The sequence below is a fragment of the Callorhinchus milii genome, unplaced genomic scaffold (genome assembly GCF_018977255.1).
Source record: "Callorhinchus milii isolate IMCB2004 unplaced genomic scaffold, IMCB_Cmil_1.0 Scaffold31, whole genome shotgun sequence".
Classification (NCBI taxonomy): Eukaryota; Metazoa; Chordata; class Chondrichthyes; order Chimaeriformes; family Callorhinchidae; genus Callorhinchus; species Callorhinchus milii.
The window spans coordinates 3,378,160-3,401,267 of NW_024704772.1; the positions used below are offsets into that span (position 1 = coordinate 3,378,160).

A 23,108-nucleotide genomic window follows, 5' to 3' on the forward strand; every position below is an offset into this window, starting at 1 on the left:
GTGTATTGTTTCATGTTGGTGTTGTAAATATAAATATATTCATTTGACATTTACGAGAATAAATTTTGAATTAAGTATTTGTTTCTGGACTGCATCACATTCGGGTCAAGATGGCTCAGTCAGTAGCGCTCTCATCCCCGAGTCAGAAGGTTGTGGATTCAAATCCCGAGTTGTGACTTTGAGCAACAGTCACTTCCAACTCTTAAAAATAATAATCCTCGCATTTGGTATAGTGCTTTTCACGTCGGGAGGACGTCCCAAAGCGCTTCACAGAATATACTGTAAAGTGAATTGACTGTATATTTGTGGTCGAACGCGGCGGCCAATTGCGCACAGCAATGTCCCACAAACAGTCGTAGATTGAAAATGGCCAATTTATTATTGCTTTTGGAGGGATTATTATTAGGCTCTGTGTGGAGTAAGGAAACTTGCCCGAGGTTTCACCCTCTGCCTGGAATTGAACTCAGGTCTCTCATTTGCAAAGCGAGTGCTCTAACCACTGAGCTACAGGACTCCACTCTTGTGAAATGTTTTGGTCCGCAGGTGTCTTGATACACGTGGAAACCCATAACTGTGGTTTAGAGCAGGATTGGCCAATCTGCGTAACACAGTCACAGGTTGCAAGTTAGCCATCCCTGCTTTAGGGTTAGGGTTAGGGTTAGGCATGAACGTCACCCACACATGGAAATCTCCACATCCAGAATAGGATCCGCAGATCCCGGGGACCTTGAAGGTGAGGACGAGAAACTAGTTTAGAAATAATGACGTAAAGGCGACTTTCCAGTATTATTTATGTCTATACCTTCGAGACAACAAACAATTTACGTTTACCATTAATTTGGAGTCCTGTAGCTCAGTGGTTAGAGCACTCGCTTTGCAAGCGAGACACCCGGGTTCAATCCCCGGCAGAGGGCGAAACCTTGGGGAAGTTTCCTTACCCCACACAGAGCCTAATAATAATCCCTCCAAAACCAAAAACAATAATAAAATTGGTCATTTTCAACCCACGACTGTTTGTGGGACATTGCTGTGCGAATTGGCTGCCGCGTTCGCCCACAAATATACAGTCACTACACTTTACAGTCTATTCTGTGAAGCGCTTTGGGACGTCGAGAAGACGTGAAAAGCGCTACATCAGATGCAAAGATTGTTATTATAATTTCCCGAGTATTGCAGCCTCTCTGATAGTGTCCTCGATCCCCCCTCCATGGATTGCGGCCCATCGATACCGACGGCCTTGTGACCGCTTGGGTCAGTAGGCGGCAGTGACCGCTCCACCACCGCCGCTCACAACACAGGGCAATGGCAACGTGTCAAGAGTGCAGGAGCCACTGACGTCGACGTTGACCCCGACGCCCATACGTGAGGACGTCAGGGGCGACGTTGACCTCCGACGTCCACACGTTGCCCCGAACGTCGACTTCGCCCCTGACGATCCACCACGTCTACCCCCGTGACTGGTGGGCGGGGCGCGAGCTGGCTGTTGCCGGGCAGATCGCGAGGCCGGAGGGAGGGGAGAGCGGCTGTTCCCGTCAGCGCTTCCGGGGGGAGGGAAGGAAAAAGAGCGGGGCTGTTCCATCAGCCACTTCGCGGCGGACCAGGAGGCGGGCGGGCATTTTTCTTTGTGGTCCGAGTCACCAAACGAGGGAAAGGGACGCGATCATGAGGGGATTCGGCGGAGACCGTGACCGGAGCAGAGAGCGGGGAAGGTAGGCTACCCGCCGCCGGTGGGGCGGGAGGGGGTGAACGGGGACGTTTTTTTTTAAAAACGGCGACGAAGACGGGACGGAAACGGAGCCCGGGCCCGAGGCGTCATGGCGACCGCCGCCTCCGCCAGGTCTCGGTTTCGCGCAGTGTGTGAGGGGGGAGGGGTGGGGAGAGGGGAGAGAACTCCGGCCCCGAGACCAGACCGGACGCCGCGGTCGCTAGGCCCCGGTCCCCAGGCGGTTGGCGTTCAAAAAAACAAGCCCAGCGCGCGGCCCGCGGGCCGACCGGGCCCCTCCCCCTCCTTCCCTGGCTCGGCCTCGGGCTCGTTCCGGTTGGCGCCGGCCGCCGCATGACGCCATAGTGAAAAGGGCGGGGCTGGGGGGGGGGGTTGCGGCTACGTCCCGCCCTCCGTGTCCGATTGGCCGGCGTGGCGCCTCCCGCCCCTCGCTCTGATTGGCTCGCGCGTGCCGTCAATCGCCCTCGGGGACCGGAAGGGGGAGTCATGTGACGGGATCCACCCCCTCCCCCCACCATACACACACACACAGACAGATGGCGCAGACACGAGGCTGCTCTGACTTGATGGTAATCCCTGCATGTGACACAGCGTCTCGTCACGTCCTTCCCCATCGGCAGGTCGCGCCTGAAGACCCTTTTATGCCACGTATATTGCTGCGGTCCCCTTCCCTCCCTCCCGCCGGCCCGAGCTGTTGTCGACGCCTCACAAGCGCTTCTCAGGATACGCTGTGGAGTCCCTCTCGCTCAAGGGTTAGACCCCTCGCCTCGCAAGCGGAAGGACCCGGTTTCGATTCCCGGGCAGGGGCCGAAATCTTGGGCACGTTTCCTTATGTCCTGCGCGCGCGCGCACACCCGATAATAATCCCTCAAGGAAAAAAATAATAATAATTTGGACAGTTCAATTCACAACTGTTTTGCGCAGTTAATTGGCTGCCGCGTTTCACCCACAAAATATAGTCAATTTACTTTACGGTGTATCCTGTGAAGCGCTTTGAGACGTCTCGAAGACGTGATAAGGCGCTGTGTCAAATACAAGGATTATTATACTGTAAAGTGGAGTGACTGTGTACTTTGTATATCTTGACGCTCCGCGCCCCCCTTTCCTGCTTGAGGTGCTTCTGGCATGTCTTCAGTTGTGGGTTCACATCCCATTAGGACTTGAACTCATACTGTCAAGGATGGCATTCCAATGCAGTGTAGGGGGAGCGCTGCATTGTTGGAGGTGCTGTCTTTCGGGTGAGACGTTGAACCATTTTAATGCTTTATGTCTATTGCTGCAGAATAATTGTGGTGCATATAGCAACGTCTGTGCCTGATTTCCGGAGGGAAATCTGTTTCTGAGATGTGGTTTGTTGTTTTGCTAGCCCACGGTTTGGAGGGCTCAGCCGTGGTGGCCCATCGCTTGGGAAGAAGTTCGGACAGCCAGGTGAGCGCCTGAGGAAAAAAAAGTGGGACCTTGATGACCTGCCAAAATTTGAGAAGAACTTCTACGTGGAACACCCAGACGTCGTTAGATTGACTGATGTGAGTATTTCACCTCACCATCCACTGCTCTCAAGCAGATCAATTTAAAGATCCCTGTGATGACCCTTAAATCCCTTCTTTTCCCCTTCCATCTCTTTCAATGTTGTCAGGTTTTGCTCTTTTGCCTTTATTTTTCCTGCCTCCTCTGAGCCACCATCAGCAGCTGAGCTTTTTGCTGCCTGCTCTCTGATATAACAAATTATCTTTGTAAAGCAGCTTTCGCATCGGGAGGCAAGTTAGAGATTTGACCTCGAGCTGAGGGTTGGGATCAGGAGGGGGTGGGGTAGAAGGGTGACCGAAAGCACGGTGGAAAAGGAAAGATCTTGAAGGCGGCAAGGGAGAGAGGGCGAGGCAACGGGACTGTGGGATGGAGTTTCAAAGGGTGGGGGCAGAGAGGCTGAAGGCTGGACCACCGATGGTGGGGCGGGGGACATGGAACTTACAGCTTATTATGTCCCAGAGCGCTTGAAAGTGGTGGAGCACAACACCGAGCCGGGGGGAGGGGACCGTGCTTATGCACGATCGAAGAGGAAGGTCTTCAGGTGTGACCAGATGATAGGGAAGGGGCCAGGCAACTGTAACCACCGGTGGATTTTAATGCTAAAATATGTATTTTCTTTGTAGTTTGAGATCGAAGAGTTCCGTAAAAAGAAAGAGATCACAACAAAAGGAACCAACTGTGTAAAACCAGTCACGCAGTTTCACCACGCCAGCTTCCCATGTGAGTGTCCAAAATAAATGATTTTTTTAAAAGAAAAGTCTTGTTACTTGCAGACAGTGGGACATGCAAATCTTCGTGACTTCCATTATAGCAGGAGATGATACAGTTTGAGATAATTTCTCACTCATGGATCTCTCAATATTTGATATAATTCCTTATCGTGTCTTTGAGACAACTCAAACCACTTCACAGAATATACTATAAAGTGAATTGACTACATATTTTGTGCGAACACTGGATATCCAATGAAGCACTTTGAGGCATCTCAATGACATGATAAGACGCTGTATCAAATGCAATTATTATTATTATCTTCTGCACTGTGACTGATGAACAGCCAGGTGGGTTCACCAGCATTGGGAGTGTCTTGTGGATTAGACTCAAATTCTTGAGTTCAGCATAATCAGTAGTTTCCAACACAAATTAAGTTTAGTTTCCTGTGGAAACAGCACCTTGGGATGTCCTCCTGACATGAAAGGCGCTCTACAAATGTAAGTTGTTGTTGTTGAATCCAGTTTCCATTCAGACAGATTATGCAGCGACATGTTTAGAGAGGATGTAAGAAAGGATTTTAAATGGCTGCCAAATCTCTGACACAAGTCCAACAGGTAGTTTTATGCAATTGCAAGCACTCAGGATCTTGAAATTGAGTAGAAAATACCAGCACTGAGTACACCGATCTGGCCACTTAACTGTTGAAGTCGGTATGGCTGTCGAGGTTGTTGCTTCAGATTGAGTTTGGAAACCCTAAGATTTTACTATTGAATCTGTAACGGATTATAATAATGTTTACCGTCGCTGTTTATGGTTCTATGGAACACCACTCCCTTGTATGTCAAGGATACGTGCCATTTCGGACAACGAACTGATAACCTACATGATGTGCTTTCACGTTGCAGCCTATGTGATGGACGTCCTGGCCTCACTGAACTTTGTGGAGCCAACACCGATCCAGTGCCAGGGTTTCCCTGTGGCGCTTTCCGGGCGTGACATGGTTGGAATCGCTCAGACGGCTCTGGCAAAACTCTTGCAGTAAGTGCCTCGAAACGTCCTCTGTGTACAGTGCTCACTTGGTCTGGGAAGGTCTGTGGGTGATGAGGGAAATTGGGAAGCACTGTATCTACTAATGTATCTCGATTTCTAATGCAAGGGTATCTCGTTAAATTCTAGTTGGATCCTTGGCGTATCAACCTGTCCGCTCCCTCCACCCAGCAGACTCCGGCCTGCTCCACGTCCCTAGCCTGCTCCACCATTAGCGGTCGGGCCTTCATACTCTCTGCCCCCACCCTTTGGAACTCCCATCTCAGAGCCGCTTCGCCCTGCTCCCTCCCTCGTCTCCTTTCAAGGCGCACCTCAAAACTCCTCTTCAAACCCGCCTTCTCCTACCCCTACCCTCACCCCCTCTGATCCCAACCCCCAGCTCGGGTCCAAATCCCTGACTGTCCAGGGCCTTAGGAAGTCCTCTTGATGTGAAAGGCGCCGTGTAGTTGTTATTTATTGTGGCAGCTCTAAGGAAAGTTTAGAGAATAATTCAGTGGCGTTGAGTGTAACTAATTGCTGTTCTTATCCTCAGTACTTGCTGCCCGCCATTGTGCACATCAATCACCAGCCATTCCTGGAGCGCGGTGATGGTCCCATCGTAAGTTATACTTCCATTTAGACGTGGACTTTGGCTACTGCCTCCATTCTTAAGACTTACTCGGACAGTCTGTGTTTAGCCGGGGTGGTTAGTTGTAAAGTTGTGGATTTAACTTGGCTGAACCAGAAGTAGCTGTTCCAGATATTTCGGTGATACTCGCACCATTTTGTGTTGTGATACAGAAAGTCTTTTTCCTACAGTATTCTTCTGCACCCCCTCGCAAGGCAATTGATGCATTGTGAAATGCATTCCATCAGTCCTGTCACTTTCACACGGACTGAATATGTCCCAGGACAAGTCCTTCTCCTTTGCTAAATGCCCTTCATGATTGATTTAATCGGTGTTTGTAAATGTATAATTGTAGGAAGAGAATGTGTATCACCTTTGAGGTGGCAGCTGTTTCTCCCACAAAGCAGGAAAATATCGATCAAAGGACATTCTTTCACACTTCATGATGTCTGGTTCCAGTGACTATTCATCTGTATTGAGTAGTAACATTTAGCATGCTCCAACAGGGAGAAAAGTTTGTAGGTTATGTTGGACGTTTCACTTATTGAAACCAAGCAAGTGAGCACTTTTTAAGCGCAGTTTTGGTTTGACTCTTGGGTTTTCTCGTTGCCTGTAGTGCTTGGTGTTAGCACCGACTCGAGAGCTGGCACAGCAGGTGCAGTTGGTGGCAGAGGACTACGGTAAATCTTCGCGGATAAAGAGCACCTGTATATATGGAGGTGCACCTAAAGGCCCACAGATCCGGGACCTGGAGAGAGGTACGCAGGGGCCTTATAGCTGTTATCTTGAAAGGGTTTGAAGTGGAAACGGTGCCTGGGTTGCTGTGTGGCAGTGTCTCTTCCACCTAAAGGGTCTAATGTTACGTGACATCCTGTCTGTTCTTTAGGAGTGGAAATCTGCATCGCGACCCCAGGCCGTTTAATTGACTTTCTGGAAGCCGGGAAGACTAACCTGCGGCGCTGTACGTACCTGGTGTTGGACGAGGCCGACCGGATGCTGGATATGGGCTTCGAGCCTCAGATCCGGAAAATTGTGGATCAGATCAGGGTAAGGATTCTTTAAATGGACAATCTCCCATCTTAATTGGTCACTCGCTTTGTGGCTGCTGTCAAAAGCGGTCGTTACACGTGACATTAACGAAAGAGCTTTTGCAGATATCTTTGCGTAATGAGGTGGGATAGAACAACAAGTTACATTTGTTAGCGCCTTTCATGTCAGGAAGACATCCCAAGGCGCCGGACAGGGAGGGTGGAGGTAGGAGGATGAGCAAAGGCAGGGTCTTGAAGGCGGTATGGGAGGGAGTGAGGCAAAGGAGATGTGGGATGGAGTTCCAAATGGTGGGGGCAGAGAGATTGAAGGCCCGACCGCTGTTGGTGATGTGTCACCGACTGTAAACCAATGGATTTTTCTGCAGCCGGACAGGCAGACGCTGATGTGGAGCGCCACCTGGCCAAAAGAGGTCCGGCAGCTAGCAGAGGATTTCCTGCGGGATTATGTACAGATCAACGTGGGAGCCCTGGAGCTGAGCGCCAACCACAACATCCTGCAGATTGTGGACGTGTGCCAGGAGACTGAGAAAGACCTCAAGTGAGTGTTCTGCTGTGGTGTGTTAGACCTTACAACATGTCCGTGACAGTTCCCTCAAGAATAATCCTTTCAATCCCAATTACCGACGTCCTGGAGATTTGGAGTCCCTGTAGCACAGTGGTTAGAGCGCTCACCTCGCAAGCAAAAGGACCTGGGTTCGATTCCCAGGCTGGGCAAGTTTCCTCACTCTACACACCTCTGTTTACCTAGCATAAGTAGGAACCTGGTTGTTCATCGATTGGCGGGTCATTTTTTGGGGTAATAATCCCTCCATAAAATAAAATGAATAATAATAACCCTAATAATTTGGTCACTCAATCCATGCCTGTTCATAGGACACTGCTGCGCGCAATTAATTGGCTGCCGCGTTTTGCCCACAAAATAAACAGTCACTACACTTCACAATATATTCTGCGAAGCGCTTTGAGACGTCTCAACGACACGATAAGTATCAAATGGATAATTATTTTTCCTTGTGGTCCTGTTTGGCTGTAACGTATGTTTGCTTGCAGGCTGCTTCATCTGATGGAGGAGATCATGGCAGAGAAAGAGAACAAGACCATCATCTTTGTGGAGACAAAGCGGCGTTGTGACGAACTGACCCGCAGGATGAGGCGAGATGGGTACATATCAATAGGATCGTATGGATTGCTAGACAAAAGACCCAACGCTACCCTAGCCTTTGCATGCACATGTCAGGCCCCAAACTGTACCGTAGCCCAAGATATTAAATAAGAAATCTTATCTAATTTGCATTGGGTAGGGCATTAGTTTGCTGCTGTGACTTCCTGCACGCTGTGTTGCTAACCTTGGTTTGCAGGACAGTGCTGAGATAAGATTTTTTTTAACCAAAATGTATAACGATAAAAGTGTATTTGAAAGCACATGAAAAATTCAAGATTGGCACAAAATATCCAATACAATATACACATAATACTGTGCACCTCTTCCCCGCTATTGTTCCCTTCTCCCCCCCCCCCCCCCCCCCACCACCACCATGAGGATACAGACAGACATCACAGTCCTGATGTCTGTCACGGTAAGATAGGATTCTACTGGGGGAGGAGAGGAAAGTTATTCTGGGTTTCACTTGTACATGTTGTTGTGACAGGTTACTGACCTTCCTCTCTGGTGTTAGATGTCACAAGGAGGTGTCAGACTTGGTGGGGAAATAGTGACTGTGTGTTGGGAGCTTTATTGTAATGTGTCTCATGTCTATTTGGAGCCCCAGCAATCGTGCTGGAGCACACGGGAGAATTGCCAGTAAACGGCAGTGTTTTTCTCTCTGCAGCTGGCCAGCTATGTGTATCCATGGAGACAAAAGTCAGCCGGAGAGAGACTGGGTTCTCAATGGTAAGGAATGCTTTGCCTTTTCCCATGCTGATTCCCAGTTGCATATAGCTTTTCTGTGTACTTGTAGCTAATGTGGCTACAAACATTTTGTGGGCGAAACATTTGTGAGATCTACAGTTTGTCCCATTTAAGTGCCATTAAACTTTTCTTGGTCACAGTTTAGCCTTTGTTCACGGGTAAGTTAATAAAAATATAATCAACAATAAATTACATTTATATAGTGCCTTTCCCGAAACTTAACTAATTATTAACAGTTAATAATTAACTTGGTGACTCCTGGCTTTATGGGTGACAATTCTAATCCAATAAGACAAGTTCAAACTTGAATGATTCTTCACTGTGTATAGAGTTGTTTGCACCATTCCTTCCTGTGGCATTGCGATAGATCCTGTGTGATTGTCAAAGTGACACCAATGTGGTTTGCACTACTCGCTTATTTCCCATTAGCTGATCTTAGTGAAGTTAGTGCAAACCTTCCAATTGCTTTGACCGTACTTAACTTGCTACCAAAGACCGTGGTCATCTATACTTTCCTGCCGTGACCTCACTTGCCATCTGTCGACCAGGACCAAGTTAGTCAGCGGAATAGGCCCCTAACTGGAGAAAGCTAGATATCACTTAACGCTACTCTGGTGACTTGGCTGATTGCATGTGTGGCCTTTTTCATTTCCCTGTCCGATCTCTCTCCCAAATAGCAGTGCTGTGTGGCTTTAAGTTGAAAGAGCCTGCAGATGTCCTGTGATGATGATAATAATAATCCTTGTGTTTGATACAGCACCTCATCACATTATTGAGACATTGCAAACTCTTCACAAAATGTAAAGTGCAGCGACTGTATTTTTTGTCCCACAAACAGTGGTTGATTGAGTGAACTTTATTGTGTCTCTAACCCTGACTTGGGTCTGTGGGTAATGGGTTGCTTTTCTCCTCTACAGAATTCCGGACAGGAAAGGCTCCGATCCTTATAGCAACTGACGTTGCCTCTCGTGGTCTAGGTTTGTACTTGACTTGTTCACAGGAGAGAGAAAAAAATATACCTTGCACAGCGAATTTCTACCAGATTTTCCTAAATTGATCGAGAAATGATTTTATATTTTATTATAAGTCCAGCGTGATTTTTTTCCCCCCACGAGCTTTTTTTTTCTTGAAAAAAAAGTGTGACTCGATTCGCTTTTGTTTAAAATGTCTCTTTTGTGTTTTTTTTTGTGTTAAGGTACAGGCCTGCGACAAGGCCTAGGCATGACAAAACGAGCACCAAGAGGGAGAGGAGATATCCAACTACCGCCACCTACATAAACCCAAGCTTAAGCCTTACCATGGGGGGTCTTAACCCCTTGTGCGCTGGGCTGGCTGTCCAAAAATTAATGCTGTGGGGGATCTTCAGATCAATGCTTGCCCCCAACCCCACCCCCCCGGCCTGGCCCTGGCAGTAACCTCTGCAGCAGGCTGGTTCCTTAAAATAAATAGGGTCTTCAGATAATGTTGTTCCTCAACTGAATCCAGCTTCACCTCTCAGTGTAGAGCCAGCGCTCCGGCCTGGGCTGATCAGGAAGAAGAGACAGCTGTAACGGGGGTCTTCGGGTAAGCTTTAGCCTCCCAGGGCGGGATTTTATCGGAGACGCTAAATATGGAGTGTTATGCGTTTAACCCCTTCCTGGCCCATGAGTGCCCTGAAGGTGTATTAAGTGTAACAGCTGGTGCAGAATAGAGAAGGCACCGGTGGCACGCTCCCTGATCTGCCAGATTGAGCTACAGTTGGTAACGTTTGCCCCCTCCAAGCTGAGTAAGGGTGTTTTAGACCACTTTGCCGGCTTTAATATGCCCCAAGGCTGGTAAAAGGAGCCTGTGTGCAGCAGAGGTGTTGAATGATTATGATGAAGCCGGAGCCTTAATGTACAGGAGCTAGTCAGGATGCTCACACCACGGCCTGGAGTCAACACTCGCTTTATATCCCGACTGGTTCTTTGTACTAGTTTCTGTGTGAGAAGGTTCATTAGTTGCAGCCCAGTGTGGCCAGTCAGTCCATCTAGTGTTAACCAGATTTGCTGGGCTCCCATTTAGAATATGGGCACTGGTAATGGATTTAGAAGCAGCATGAAAACCTTTCAAGTCTAGTCCCTGGGTTTGTTTGCTCCGGTATCGAGGGAGTGCCAGTTCTGTCAGGGTTAAGGTTGGTTAGGCTGTTAACGTGTTAATTAACACAAACCCGAAGAGCCCTCCCTCCCTAGAAGTGACTGCTCTTGAAATTCTCTCTGGCTTAAAAAGTACTTTGGTACTTGAAAGAAGCTGCTCTTAAATGGAGCAGTAGACTGGCAGATCATCAGTACTTGGCTGGCAGCTATCCCAGAGGTTTGAAACCTTATTCAGGTAGGAAGTGATTCTTTTCTCCCCCCCCCCCCCCCCCCCTTGGGAGACTGGAGGGGGTTCAGTTATACGAGATCAGTCAGTTCTCCCATACAACCTCAGTCTTGCGGGAGACACCTGTTTGAGATTTTATTAGAACACTCACTTTGCTCAGCTGGATTTCAGTGTTTTACAGGCAAAAGTGGCTTTATCTGAAACCCTGTTCATTCAAACCAGCACAAAGCCAATTTCAACCACCAAGACAAATTGACAGCGGAGCTAAAACTCACTCTCCCCCCCCCCTATCGCCCCCCCCCCCACTGTTTAAATCTGACGATTCCCTTTCATTTCCCCCCAAATTCAATTCAACATCATGGCCAATTGGTTTTCTGCTGAAATAGGGGCGTGTGGAAAAATTGTCGGCTGGTTAGGGGTTTCACACCGAACCCTGTTTCTACAACAGAGCGGTTCTGCAGTCAAACGTTCGTTCAGTGGTTGGGAGCTAGAGATTGACCTGTCTAGCCACTGACGTAGATAGAAAGACAATCATGGACTGACCGTTACTGACACCACTCGCTTCAGACTGAGATGGATGAACTGTTCCAAATTAACCTCCCCTTTAATGGGCATTGCAACTAATAGTGACGTAGGAATGATTAGAGTGGTTAGTTTGTTTAACGTAGGGTAAGGACACACGCAGCCATTGGCATTTAATAAGAGTTACGTGCAAGTGTCTTGTGGTGAAATGAATGTCCCTTAATGGGGAACCTTGAATTGGAACAATTTGTTCATTCTTAGCGAGAGACTGTGAGAGAAACTCCCTGCTCAGTCGCCCCGGGTGATCCATCTGGAAAATTTGCGGTGGATTCACGGCTCTGCGTTGCGATCCGCAGGGTGATTGGTTTCTGTCGAAGTGGAGTAACACGGTCCAGCCCAGTTTATATATACACTCAACTGCTGTGAAACCCCTATTGCTAAGCATTGCCAAGTATCTCCCTCACCTTCACAGGACGTCATGTCGGGGCCTGTCTAGGGTAGCTCCTGGGCCTGTCCAAGGTTTTCGCTGCCCGACAAGCGGGCTGCGTATATAAAAAAAAGATACGGTTTTGAGGTAGGAACGAGTGGATCGCTTCTCACTGCATCTTGCCTAGACGTTGTGAGAGTTTGATACGAACTTTAAAACAAAAATCACTGAGGAACTATTTCACAAACAAGGTCCGCAGTCTGTTTCTTGTTACCAATCCATTCCAATCAGTCCGGCCATAAAATGTGCCCTGACAAAAGCCGGCTGGGGGCACTCTCTGGAGCGGGTGGGGGGCGGTGGGAGAGCTTAACAAATTATCCAGTGACGACCCTCTTTTTCCCCCCCCCCCCCCACCTCCTTTCCCCGAAGACGTGTGTTCCAGGGGTCTAAACATTGCACTTTGTATAAAACTTTCTCTGCGAATTGTGGCGTCGTGTAGAGTTGAAGAATAGCTAATACCCCACACCTTCCCCACGTGCAGCTCCATTTGAAAGTCTTTCGGGCAATCCGCCCACCATTGATAATGTCCGTGGGTGTTGAGACTACCGCAAGCTGGTGGAGGGACATGACATACTTCAGCTAAGGACCTTTTCTGTACTATTAAGAGGCTTTTTTTTACAATAGGCTCCAAACTACATCTCCTCTCCCTTCTTCAACATACTTCTGTCCTCATCTTTAAACCTTGTATCATCTGCTGGGAAAGAATTGCCTGGTGTACACTAAAGGCCTCCACATCTCTGATACCGCTGGTGTTCTTGCCTGTGCCGGTCGATACGAGGTGCATCTCCTGCCACTGTTCTCTGACGTTTAGCAGGCCTTGTCCTTCATGTCCTTACGTTTGTTAATCCAACAGCTTTTCATTGCCCAGGGAAATGGGCTGCTGTCAAACCCAGTACGAGAAAAACAGAGCCCCATCTTGTTCCATTGTACACCTTCCGTAGATTTGTTCGAGTACCGCACACTGCTACAGCCTGGCTGCTCGGTACAGCAACGCATGGAACTTGCCTGTAGTACTGTCTTGTCTAAGGTCCAGAGTTCCCACATAGTGCATCCTCACCTAACTCAGCCATGGGACAGTTACTCACATTACTGCACAGTTTACACACACCGGGCAGGTGTAAGTAACGGGATTATTGGTGACCTCCTGCTCTGTCCCAGCGATTACCCTGAGGGGTTTTGATGCCCCGTCACAACAATAGAAGGTTCAAATCTACGGGCAGCTCATTAGACTCCCATCACTGGTTCCCGCCAGGTTTCTCAGGATCTCTGCTCACCCGATCCAACAACTAGCCGACTCGGGAGGTTGTGAATATGCTGCTTTGAGTAGGCAGTACCTCAGGCAATTCTGGTGGCCGCCCGAAATAGAGGGGGAACCTCCTGGGCTGAGCGAGAGAAAGATATCTAACTTGTGAGTTCCTGAGGAGGTTATCACCAGTAACTATACAGTGGGACACAAAGCGATCATGTAATTTTTCAGTGATGGGTAAGCTTTGCTCTTGGGAGAGACTGTAGGTGGCCTCTTAAGCTCCTAATTTCTAGGTATCTGTTTACCTGTCTGTCCAATATGTGCTGTGATATAAAAACTGTTTCCATTTTTCCACTGTGTACACTTTTCATACCTGTCGAGTCTTCTGTTTTTTTTTCCTTCCTCTTTTCTCTCTGACTGTCTTGAGTTGAATAATCAATCCCTCTCCCGTCTATTAATGCTCCCTTCTCCCCATTTGAAATAGAAAGTTAAGAGTGCAATGGAAACCTCGGCAGCCACGTATTTTTTTTGTAATGAGAAACAGACTCCACAAATAGTTTCCCTTCAATTTCTCTTCCAAAAAAAGAGAGAAAGAAAAAAAAAACCAAACAAACGTAACAATCTTAAGAGGTCTGGGCAATAGATGCAGCGTGGCCTGGCATCTGTGTCCCGTTGTGTCCTGGAGAGCGTGGGTTGGAGGACTATTATTTAAGGCCAACTACAGTCCTCCGATGCCACACGAAAGCCAGGCTACAGAGAAGCGCTCAGCCAGCCGTCACAGCGTGTGGGGACTTCTCGCTCCAAGGGAATCCTCGATGCATGCTCTCCCAGCTCCATTGGTCCCGCGTCGCAGCGCGGAGGTCGAAAGGACACCGCCAGATCCAGAGAGACGAGATTGGACACGGCGGTGCGATGGAGGGAGTGTGCATCGGACTGGTAAATACCCACTCGCTAAAAAAAGAGAGAGAAGGGAGGAAAATCTGTATCTTATGGTGGATATCACCCCATCTGTTTGAAATGCAGATTTGTTTTTTTGGAAGCAAAGCCAAAAGAGTTTACTAAAGTGAGCAGTGTTTTTTTTTACATAAAAATAAATTATATGTTTTTAAACCTAGGCCTCGTAACAGGGTTAGAAATTATCCACACTTCCTGGTGCAGTCTATTTCTAATTCGATGTTAGAATAATAATAATCTTTGTGTTTGATACAGCGTTTTATCAAAGTCGTTGGGACGTCTCAAAGCGCTTCACAGAACATACTGTAAAGTGTAGTGACTGCGTATTTTGTTTGACTGCCAGCGGTGTAGTGCATGGGAATATTGTTCACATTGGAAGTTTGCAATGAAAGGTGCCAGTGTTTAATGGCTGGCATTTGTTTGGGAGGGGGTTTGTGTGGGTGGGAAAGGCAAAGTCCTCCAATCAGAAAAATCTCCTTCCTCGCCCGTTAAGTGGGCGGCATCTGAACGATGTACAGAAACCTTATCTGTGGTCTTGCTAATTAATACTAGTGGTCAGTCGCTATCAGCCCAGGATTCTTTTTTCTTGGGCTAATGGCCGGGAACAGAAGCGTGTTATAGTAGGGATGTGGTTGCTGTATTGTCGCGACCGAGCCTGGCGAGTTTTTAGGCGGAAAGATTGAAGATCTGGCCCTCTCGTCAGCCTTGGCCCAGTAATGTTACGCTAATTTTTAACCCTGACCCGGGTGTGCAAGTTACTTTATCTCTAGAGGTTTGTGTCGGAGGAGCATTCCTTTATAGAGCTGCTGAATATTCCCCCCCCAATTGAGACAAACTCCAGCACACGCGTGTGTGCTTCCTGCCCACGTGTGTGCCTCACATGTCAGGCTCCATGCCAATCTAAATGATTTTCTATTTGAAGCTCTTAATGGGTGAAATCTGCCTCGCTATATTTGCTAAAGGATTTGGCAGATCAAGATGACAGACTGATTTGTTTGGATCTGACGACAATGCCTGGGAATGTTGTGCCTTCTCTGACGGAGTGCTCCTCTTGATGCGAGTTTTGGTAAGATATTTTGTGCAAAGTAGTAATAACCTTATTCTGTGATGTGGAAAATAAGAAAGTAACTTGTGATGCTCTGTGACCATATCTTCACCTTGATGGATATCGTCTACTGTGTTATTTGATAAAGGTTATTTATTTTTATGTATTATATATATTATAATTAATATATATAATATATAGAGATTTTTTTTCCCTCCCTATAAAGGCTTTTTCAAAAATCCAATTAAATGGCAGTGAACCTAACCCTAGCCAAGAAAGGTGTGAATGATCGCCAGGGCAAGTTGATTTCTGTACGCATTGCGCTAACGACAGATGACATTTACACAACGCCTTTCATGTCGGGAGGACGTCCCAAGGCTCTGGACAGTCAGGGATTTGACCCGAGCTGGGGGTTGGAATCAAGAGGGGTAGAAGGCACCCATTAGAGTTACTGCTGTAGGCTAATGACTTTAGCCATTGAATCTCGGGTGTTTGGGGCAGCAAGGGTCAGGTACAGGGTCTACTTGAAATGTCACTGATGTGTAAGATCTAGTTACTGCACTGTGGCCGTCATGGTAGAGTGGCTTACCGCTATGGCTTGAGTGATTGTACATATGGAGACTGGTGGCGCGGAACTTAACCCTCTGTGTCCGGGCGGCTGATGTCATCGGGGGCGCATCTGTGGCTTTAGAAAGAAATGAGCATTCGAAATGAGCATTGGAAACGGAAGTAAATATCCCCGACAGAATTTTAACATTGAAATTTCTGCATTCTTGCCAAAAAAAAGAAAAGACTCGTGGTAGATTCTGTGAATGCCGCTATTATCCCAGTTCGGCTAAATTAAGTTAGTCGGTGTGTGAGCCGTAGCTATTGAGGTGCCCAGTTGCACAGAAGACTGATCAGTCAGGGCTGTACTGTGGTGCTAAGCGATCTGTCCCAACTTCTGGTCTCCAAAGTGAGTGATGTTCTGCTTAACCATGTGGATTGAAATATCTAGGAGCGAGACTTAAGCGCAGGGGAAACCCACGGGGAGTTGTAGCTCTACCATGAGCTGGAGTACATTGATTGAAGACCGTTCGGTCCGCATAGCTCTTTCTATACGTGTCTCTTGTCCAGTACGTCGTGGCTTCAAAGCATGGTGTGGGCTTAAGCACTATGCATGTGAAGGGATCCAAGTGTTAATGCAATGTCGCATGGATTGCTCGATCATCAGAACCTTGTTCTAACTGTTCTCTCTCTGTCTGTCTGTCTGCCTGGCTGTTGTGGTGTGTGCTGTATGTGCTGTGTTCACTGGGCACATTTCCCCGTCTCTCCACACCACACTGCAATTCTGCTCTTACAGATGTGGAGGACATCAAGTTCGTCATCAACTACGATTACCCCAACTCCTCTGAGGACTACGTGCACCGCATTGGCCGAACAGCCCGCAGCACCAACAAGGGCACGGCCTACACCTTCTTCACCCCCGGCAACGTCAAGCAAGCCAGAGAGCTGATCAAGGTGCTGGAGGAGGCTCATCAGGCTATCAACCCCAAACTCCTGCAACTTGTGGATCACGGCAGAGGAACCAGCAGAGGTAACTGTGTGTGTTCACCTCCCGTCTGTTGACAATAATCCTTGCATTTGATACAGCGCCTTATCACACACAAGACTTGATAAGGCCCAACTCAAGTGCAAGGATTATTATTATTATCAGGTCGTTGAGACGTCTCAAAGCGCTTCACAGGATATACCGTGAATTGTATTGACAGCAGCCAATTGTGCCCAGCAGTCATGGATTGAGTGGCCACATTTTTATTTATTTTGAAGGGATTATTACCCCCAGAAAGTGATCCACCAATCGACTAACCACCGGGTTCCTACCTTCTGTTGGGTAAACAGCAGCATTGTGTGTGGAGTAAGGCAACTTCCCTGCCTGGGAATCAAACCCAAGTCCTCTCGCTTGCGAGGCGAGTGCTGTAACTACACTATAGCTCCATAGCTTTGATCTGAAAGTTGAACTTGACTATTAATTAACATTGAGAAGAGCTGATGAAACGGTCAAGGCAGTCCTGGTCCTCCTCATCTCTCTAGAGAGAGCCTGACATCAGTATTTGGTCTCAGCCAACCGAGTCCAGACAACAGACGCATATTGTCAGAGGCTGTTCTTTCAGTGAATGAAAAGAAGTCTTTTCTAAAACCTTTCGCTTTGAGTGGTTCGGCACAGAAACGGGCCTTTTGACCCAACCAGTCCACGCTGGTGTTGTAGCCTTCCCTTGACTTATACCTACCTCTATTCCCAGAGCTTTGGGACAGCCTCGCGAGGTGAAGGGCATCATGTAAATGTGTTGTCTTCCCTCTCCCTTGTGTACGCGTCAAGTTTTCTCTTAAATGCGCTGATGGTTTGTAGCTGTGTCCAGGTTTGTGCTGAGGTGATTGGCGTCAGTGGGGCTTCTGCTGGTGATGAGAGTAACAGCCTAGTCCTAGTCTGAACCCAGTGCAACACACTCATCCTCCCTCTCTCTCTCCCTCTCGCTCCCCCTCTCTCTCGCTCCTCTCTCTCATCGCTCCATCCTTTAGGAGGTCGATCTCGTTACCGCCCGTCCGGCTCCAACCCCAACACCATGTACCGCGAGGACAGAGACCGCGGGCGGCGAGGAGACCGATTCCGAGACCTGGACAGCGACCGGAGGGACCGGGGGGATGGCAGGGGCAGGTTTGGGGGGCAGCGAGAGAGCGGGGACCAGGGGTTCCGCTCGACCCAGCAGACCAGCACCTTCGGGAGCGGCGTATTTGGGACCCAAACCTCCACCCAGTACCCCAACTTCACCCAGGGCGGGGTGTACGGGGGGGCCACCCAAAGCATCTTCGGGACCCCAGGCTCCACGGCCTTCGGGAAGGCGGGGGGCTTCCAGGCCACCAACGCCGCCAGTAGTTTTGCGAGCGCTGGGTATCCGGCTAGCACTGCGGGGGCCACGTATGGCTCGGCCACCTTCGGGAGTTCATCCTCAACAACTGCGGGGAGAACGGCACAGGCCTCAAGCCTACTGTCCAGGCAGAACGGGCTAGGCCAACAGCCACAACCACTGCTAGCACAGGCCTTCCAGCAGGGCGGGTCACTGCTGAGCTACATGACCCAGGCCGGCTATCAATACCCCCCTCCCCCCCCTCCTCCCCCTCAACAAGGTACAGCCAGGAAATAATCTTGATTTTTTTTATATAGAAGCATTTGCATTTTATTCCCCCAGTTTATAGAGGCTTAGGGATCAACTCTGTTTTCTACTGAAGAGTAAAAGTTTAACGAGGAGAGAGAGAGAAAAAAAAAGTAACCTGTACAATAGCGTCCAATTTTCCATTATTTTTATTTTGGGGTGGGGGGGGTTTTGATTTGTTTTCCCGCGATTATGGTGCTGTGTGTGTGCGAAGGGGGGAGAGAGAGAGAGGGAGCGCGAGGCTGACACCAGTGATCGAATGCGGGCTGATCTGATCTCTCTTGAAGCTTGCTGAATCCAGACACCGTACGTACTGACTCGCTCGCCTGTCGATTTAATGCTAAATAAATCATGGTGTACAGCCGCACTCGCTGATCACTCACTCACTCGGTGAAAGGTAACCGATCGCTGGAATCAGTGCTCGAATTTTGAGCCCTCTTGTGTTTGCGGAACGTGTTTGCTTTGAGCTCCTGCAGTGACCCTCCCATCCTCTTGATTTATAATTTTTAAAACAAAAAAAAATTGCCCCTTATCCACTCTTTTATATAAAAGGTAGGTTGTTTTTTTTTGTCTCAGTGTTTTCTTGTGTCAACCTGAAGGAAGTCTTGTCAGTTGTCAGCCTACATGGTTTTTTTTTTGCGTGTGTGTGTGCTTTGTGACTGGCTAGTACGGGCCTTCAGAGGAGGGGTAGTTTGGCTCAGATCAGAAAAAAGCAACGAAACGTTGAAGATTAAATCACTTTTTTTTTAAAAAAGTACACGTACCATCAAGTACAGTTTTGCCACGTGTGTGTGTTTTTTTAATGGTGTATTTGCTGACGTGTGATGGTTATTCCACTAAAGACGTGTATAAATCTGGGCCGACCGGAACTTTTAGAATCCACGCTCCGGTGAGTTGTGTCTCCTCTCCTCCCCACATACCATTTAAACACTGGAACCCCTGGAATGAATTCTTGAAACCTAGTGAGGTGTGGATCACTGTGGCGTCCAGTTAAACCCCGCTATTGTTACTGAGAAGGAGAATTTTTCAGGAGGGGAAAGAACAGGGATGTTTGCTTGTGGTGAGGGAGTCTGCGTCTGTAGCCAGTTCAGTCGTCCGTGTGTGTGTGTGCGTCTTGCTTTGTCGGGGTCAGCAGAGAGGCTCATTGACCACAGCTCCACTGTTGGTTCTTGTACAGAATAGATTCTAATCCGTTCAGCTGGTTTCCAATCAAGTGCTCGGCTATTTCCCCCTCTCCCTCCCTCTCTTTTCCCCATGGGGTACATTTCCTGAGCAGTACAATCTAGATATGTCCCCGGCAATTCACCGCAGCTACACAATAGCTCCATTTGCAGGGAAATTAATGGCTGAGCGTTTTAAACTGCGTTCGGTTCTATGGATGACTCCTACCTGATATATCGACTCCACCTGAAAACTAGTTGAAGGGAACTGAATGGAGCCGTTACCTCTGAAAGTGGGTTCCCTTCTGCCACAGAAAACGCCGAGTTGTTAAACCCCGTTTTATCCCCAGTTCTTGTTCAGAGACGGGTTAAACTTCGCCTCTACATTCTGTGGTGCTTTTATTTTGATGCTTTTGAGCTCAGTTAACGTGGATTCTTTAATGGGTTTTCCTGACAAACATCAGTGGCTGTTGCCGGATCTCCCCATACCACGTAAAAGCTCGACATTTGTGCTACCGGGAAATAAAATGCAAGGATTAATTAATTTTTAACAGGATTATTCAGTGCTGGACGCACCTTTAAAAAGGTAGGTGTTTTTTCTTAGATGATGTTGCATATTTAACGGAGGGAGTCGAGCCTTTTGTTTTAGGCTTTTCACCGATACGCATCGCGGCTGATTTTTCTTTCGAGCTGTGACACCCGCTGGTGAAGGAGGTTGGGGTAGGATTTGGGGGCTACAACAAGAGCCGAGCCATGGCAAAGCTTTCCCGCTCTTCCCCCGGACCAGACCTCTCCCGCCAGACTGCAGAGTTACTGGGGAGCAAACGGATCCAACGTCTTGTTGGGCAAATAATATCCGACAAAAGCTCTTTTTGAGACCCCCTCCCCACCCCCCCAAAAAAGGTCATTACAGCCCTAGTTGCAGTCGGCTGTAAACCGCAGTGTTCTGGAGCTGAGCTGACGGGTTGGTTGGTTTGGACGGCCTCTGTGTGTGTTGCGAGTGAGTGAGTTGCTCTGCTTTCGGTCATCGCTCCCGAGAACCTGCTCTCCTTCGAAACTGCCGCACTTTGCAAACCCGTTGATCAACCAGTTACTGTCGAGTAGCGGCTGTCGCTGGGACTGACTGACTGACTGACTGCCGAGAGAGGGGGAGGGAGGGTGGTGTTCACATCGGGAGACGTGCCAACTGGTGGCATTTGATACCGCGCAGTTCGAGCCTTGTCCACCTCGCTGTAGGGGGTTTGTTGTGGGTTTTACACATGGCTGGGCTGAGGGGGGGGGGAGGTGGGAGTTCCCGCACGGGTAGCCAGGCCAACGAGACCCCCCCCCCCTTAAATCTTTCCTAGTGCTGCTGCAAACTGACCAGAGAAACTAACTGTGCGGTAGGCCATGATGTGAGCAGAACCTCTTAAGCCGAACGCCGGGGAGAAATGCCTCAGCCTGGACGTTGGGGTCACTTTGTCTTGTTCCTCTCCCCTCCATCTTGGGGGGTGTGTGTGTGTGCAATGTTTAATGTGTGTTACATACGTACATGGATGTAGCCGGACTTTGATGACCCACAGAGCTGGAACCGGTGCTGAACCCATCCAGGTTGGGGGGGGGGGGGTTCCAGGGATAATCGTCCGCCTTCTGTGAGTCAATCGCTGCATAAAACAGCTCACCTATTTTTCTATAGTCACTGAAGGACTCGGGTCAGTGTAGATCGAACTGTTTTGTGGCTTTTTTCCCAATTGCAGGATGAGAGGTTCCTCTTGAGCTTTTATTAGTGAAACGCTATTCTGTACCTTTAGTCTGACTTAAACCCCCCCCAAAAAAACAACAATACACCAAGTAGGGATGGGCCAGGCTCGATCTGTTGACCACGTGTAAAATGTCCACCTCCCGCAACCAGTGACCCGGACGAGTCCTGTTCCTCTCCTCCCGTCAGTGCTGGAAGGTCGGACCTTGTGGCGCTGTTCTCGGTGTCGATCTCTGTGCTATTTTGATACTGTAACTGGTTTTCTCGTATTTTGCAACGCAAGTAATAAAGGATATTTACCAAAGGGCAGACCTGCCGCGGCCGTCTGTCCGGCTCTTTAAACTCCGCCAACGCTGTCCTCCTGTGGGGTTGGTCTGAGGGGCGATTGGGGGCCAAGTGGGGGCCGGGCGCTGAGTCGATGGGTCGATTCCTGGGCAGGAGAGCTCTGCGCTGACACGATCCCACCTCACCCTCACACAAAGCCCTCCCTGGCCTTCCCCCCCCCCCCCCCCCCCCCCCCGAGACCTGCTCACCCCATGTCAACCCGCCCGCTCCCTCTGCCCCGTGAGGCATGAACTGGGGGTGACCAGTGATTACCCTCTCACCACTCGGCCTCAGGTGTAGTCACTCACACACTCACTGTTGCCTTGGAATCGAACGCGGGTCTGGAGTGCTGTGACCAGTAAACCACAGGACTCCACAAAAATCTAGTGACGGTTTTGCGGGCGAAACGCAGCAGCCAATTGTGCACAGCAGTGCCCCCACAAACACCCGCGCAGTGAGCGACCAATTATTATTTAAAGCATTTAAGTAATGCGCGTTGTGTGCGCCCACTCACTGGCTCACACACACATACATACAGACTCCCACACACACACAGTCTCTATAACACCGCGCACACGCGTGTGTCTGTCTCGCTCTAACACTCGTGAGGTGGGAGAGTTAAGGCGGGTTAAGCGTTTGAGTGTTAGGTTTGATGCGTAAAACTGAGGCCCTCCGGATTGGCTCACGTCAGCGCCTCCGCACCTCAGGCGCTGACGGCATCAGCTCCGCACTCTCCACCTCTCAAAGCCATCAGGAACCTCGGGGTTCCCCTCGACCCTGAGCTGTCCTTTCTCCCTCATATCCACACCACAACTGGCACCGCCTTCCATCACCTCCGGAACATCGCCAGAGACTGCGGCACTACCTCACCCCTCACGCGGCTGAAACTCTGGTCCACACCTTTATCAGCTCAAGGCCGGACTATGGGAACTCTCCTCGTCGGCCTTCCCGGCTCTCCCTCCACACTGCAGGTCATTCAGAACTCTGCAGCTCCTGTACTGTCCCGCACCAGACACCGCGACCACATCACTCCCACCCTCGCCCTCACCCTCACTCCCACCCTCGCCCTCGCCCTCACCCTCGCCCTCGCTCGCCTCCACTGCTCCCCATCCCCCAGAGGATCGAATTCAAGATCCTCATCCTCACCTACAAGGCCATTCCCTCCTACCTCTCCGACCTACGTACCCTCCGTCCCTCTGGCTCCGGTCGGCCCCCCATCCCCCGCCCCAACCGCCTGACCATCGGTGGCCTTCAGCCTCTCAGCCCCGAGGCTCTGGAACTCCATCCCCAGTGCCTTCGCCGCTTCCTCCCTCTCCTCCTTCAAGGCCGGTCTCAAAACCTTTCTCTTTGACCTTCAGCCTTCAGCTCCGCTCTCGACTCTCTACCCCCTCCTCGCTCCCTCCCTTCCCTCCCCCCACCCTGACCATTTCCCCCCTCCTCGCTCCCTCCCTTCCCTCCCCTCACCCCCTCCCTCCCCTCACCCTGACCATTTCCCCCCAATGCTCGGGTCCTGACCCAACTGTAC

General features: G+C 49.4%; 1 protein-coding gene across 1 annotated transcript; it reads left to right on the plus strand.

Moving 5' to 3' along the window:
* Window positions 1-1,548: 1,548 nt before the first annotated feature.
* LOC103191044 (probable ATP-dependent RNA helicase DDX17) lies at window positions 1,549-21,563 on the plus strand. The gene is given in 14 exon segments (XM_007911983.2): window positions 1,549-1,709; window positions 3,090-3,249; window positions 3,874-3,970; window positions 4,870-4,977; window positions 4,980-5,002; window positions 5,544-5,609; window positions 6,235-6,376; window positions 6,505-6,665; window positions 7,033-7,205; window positions 7,718-7,828; window positions 8,497-8,558; window positions 9,494-9,553; window positions 16,513-16,746; window positions 17,730-21,563. Coding segments are annotated over 14 exon segments (2,067 nt in total). The 5' UTR covers window positions 1,549-1,662; the 3' UTR covers window positions 18,353-21,563.
* Window positions 21,564-23,108: the final 1,545 nt, after the last annotated feature.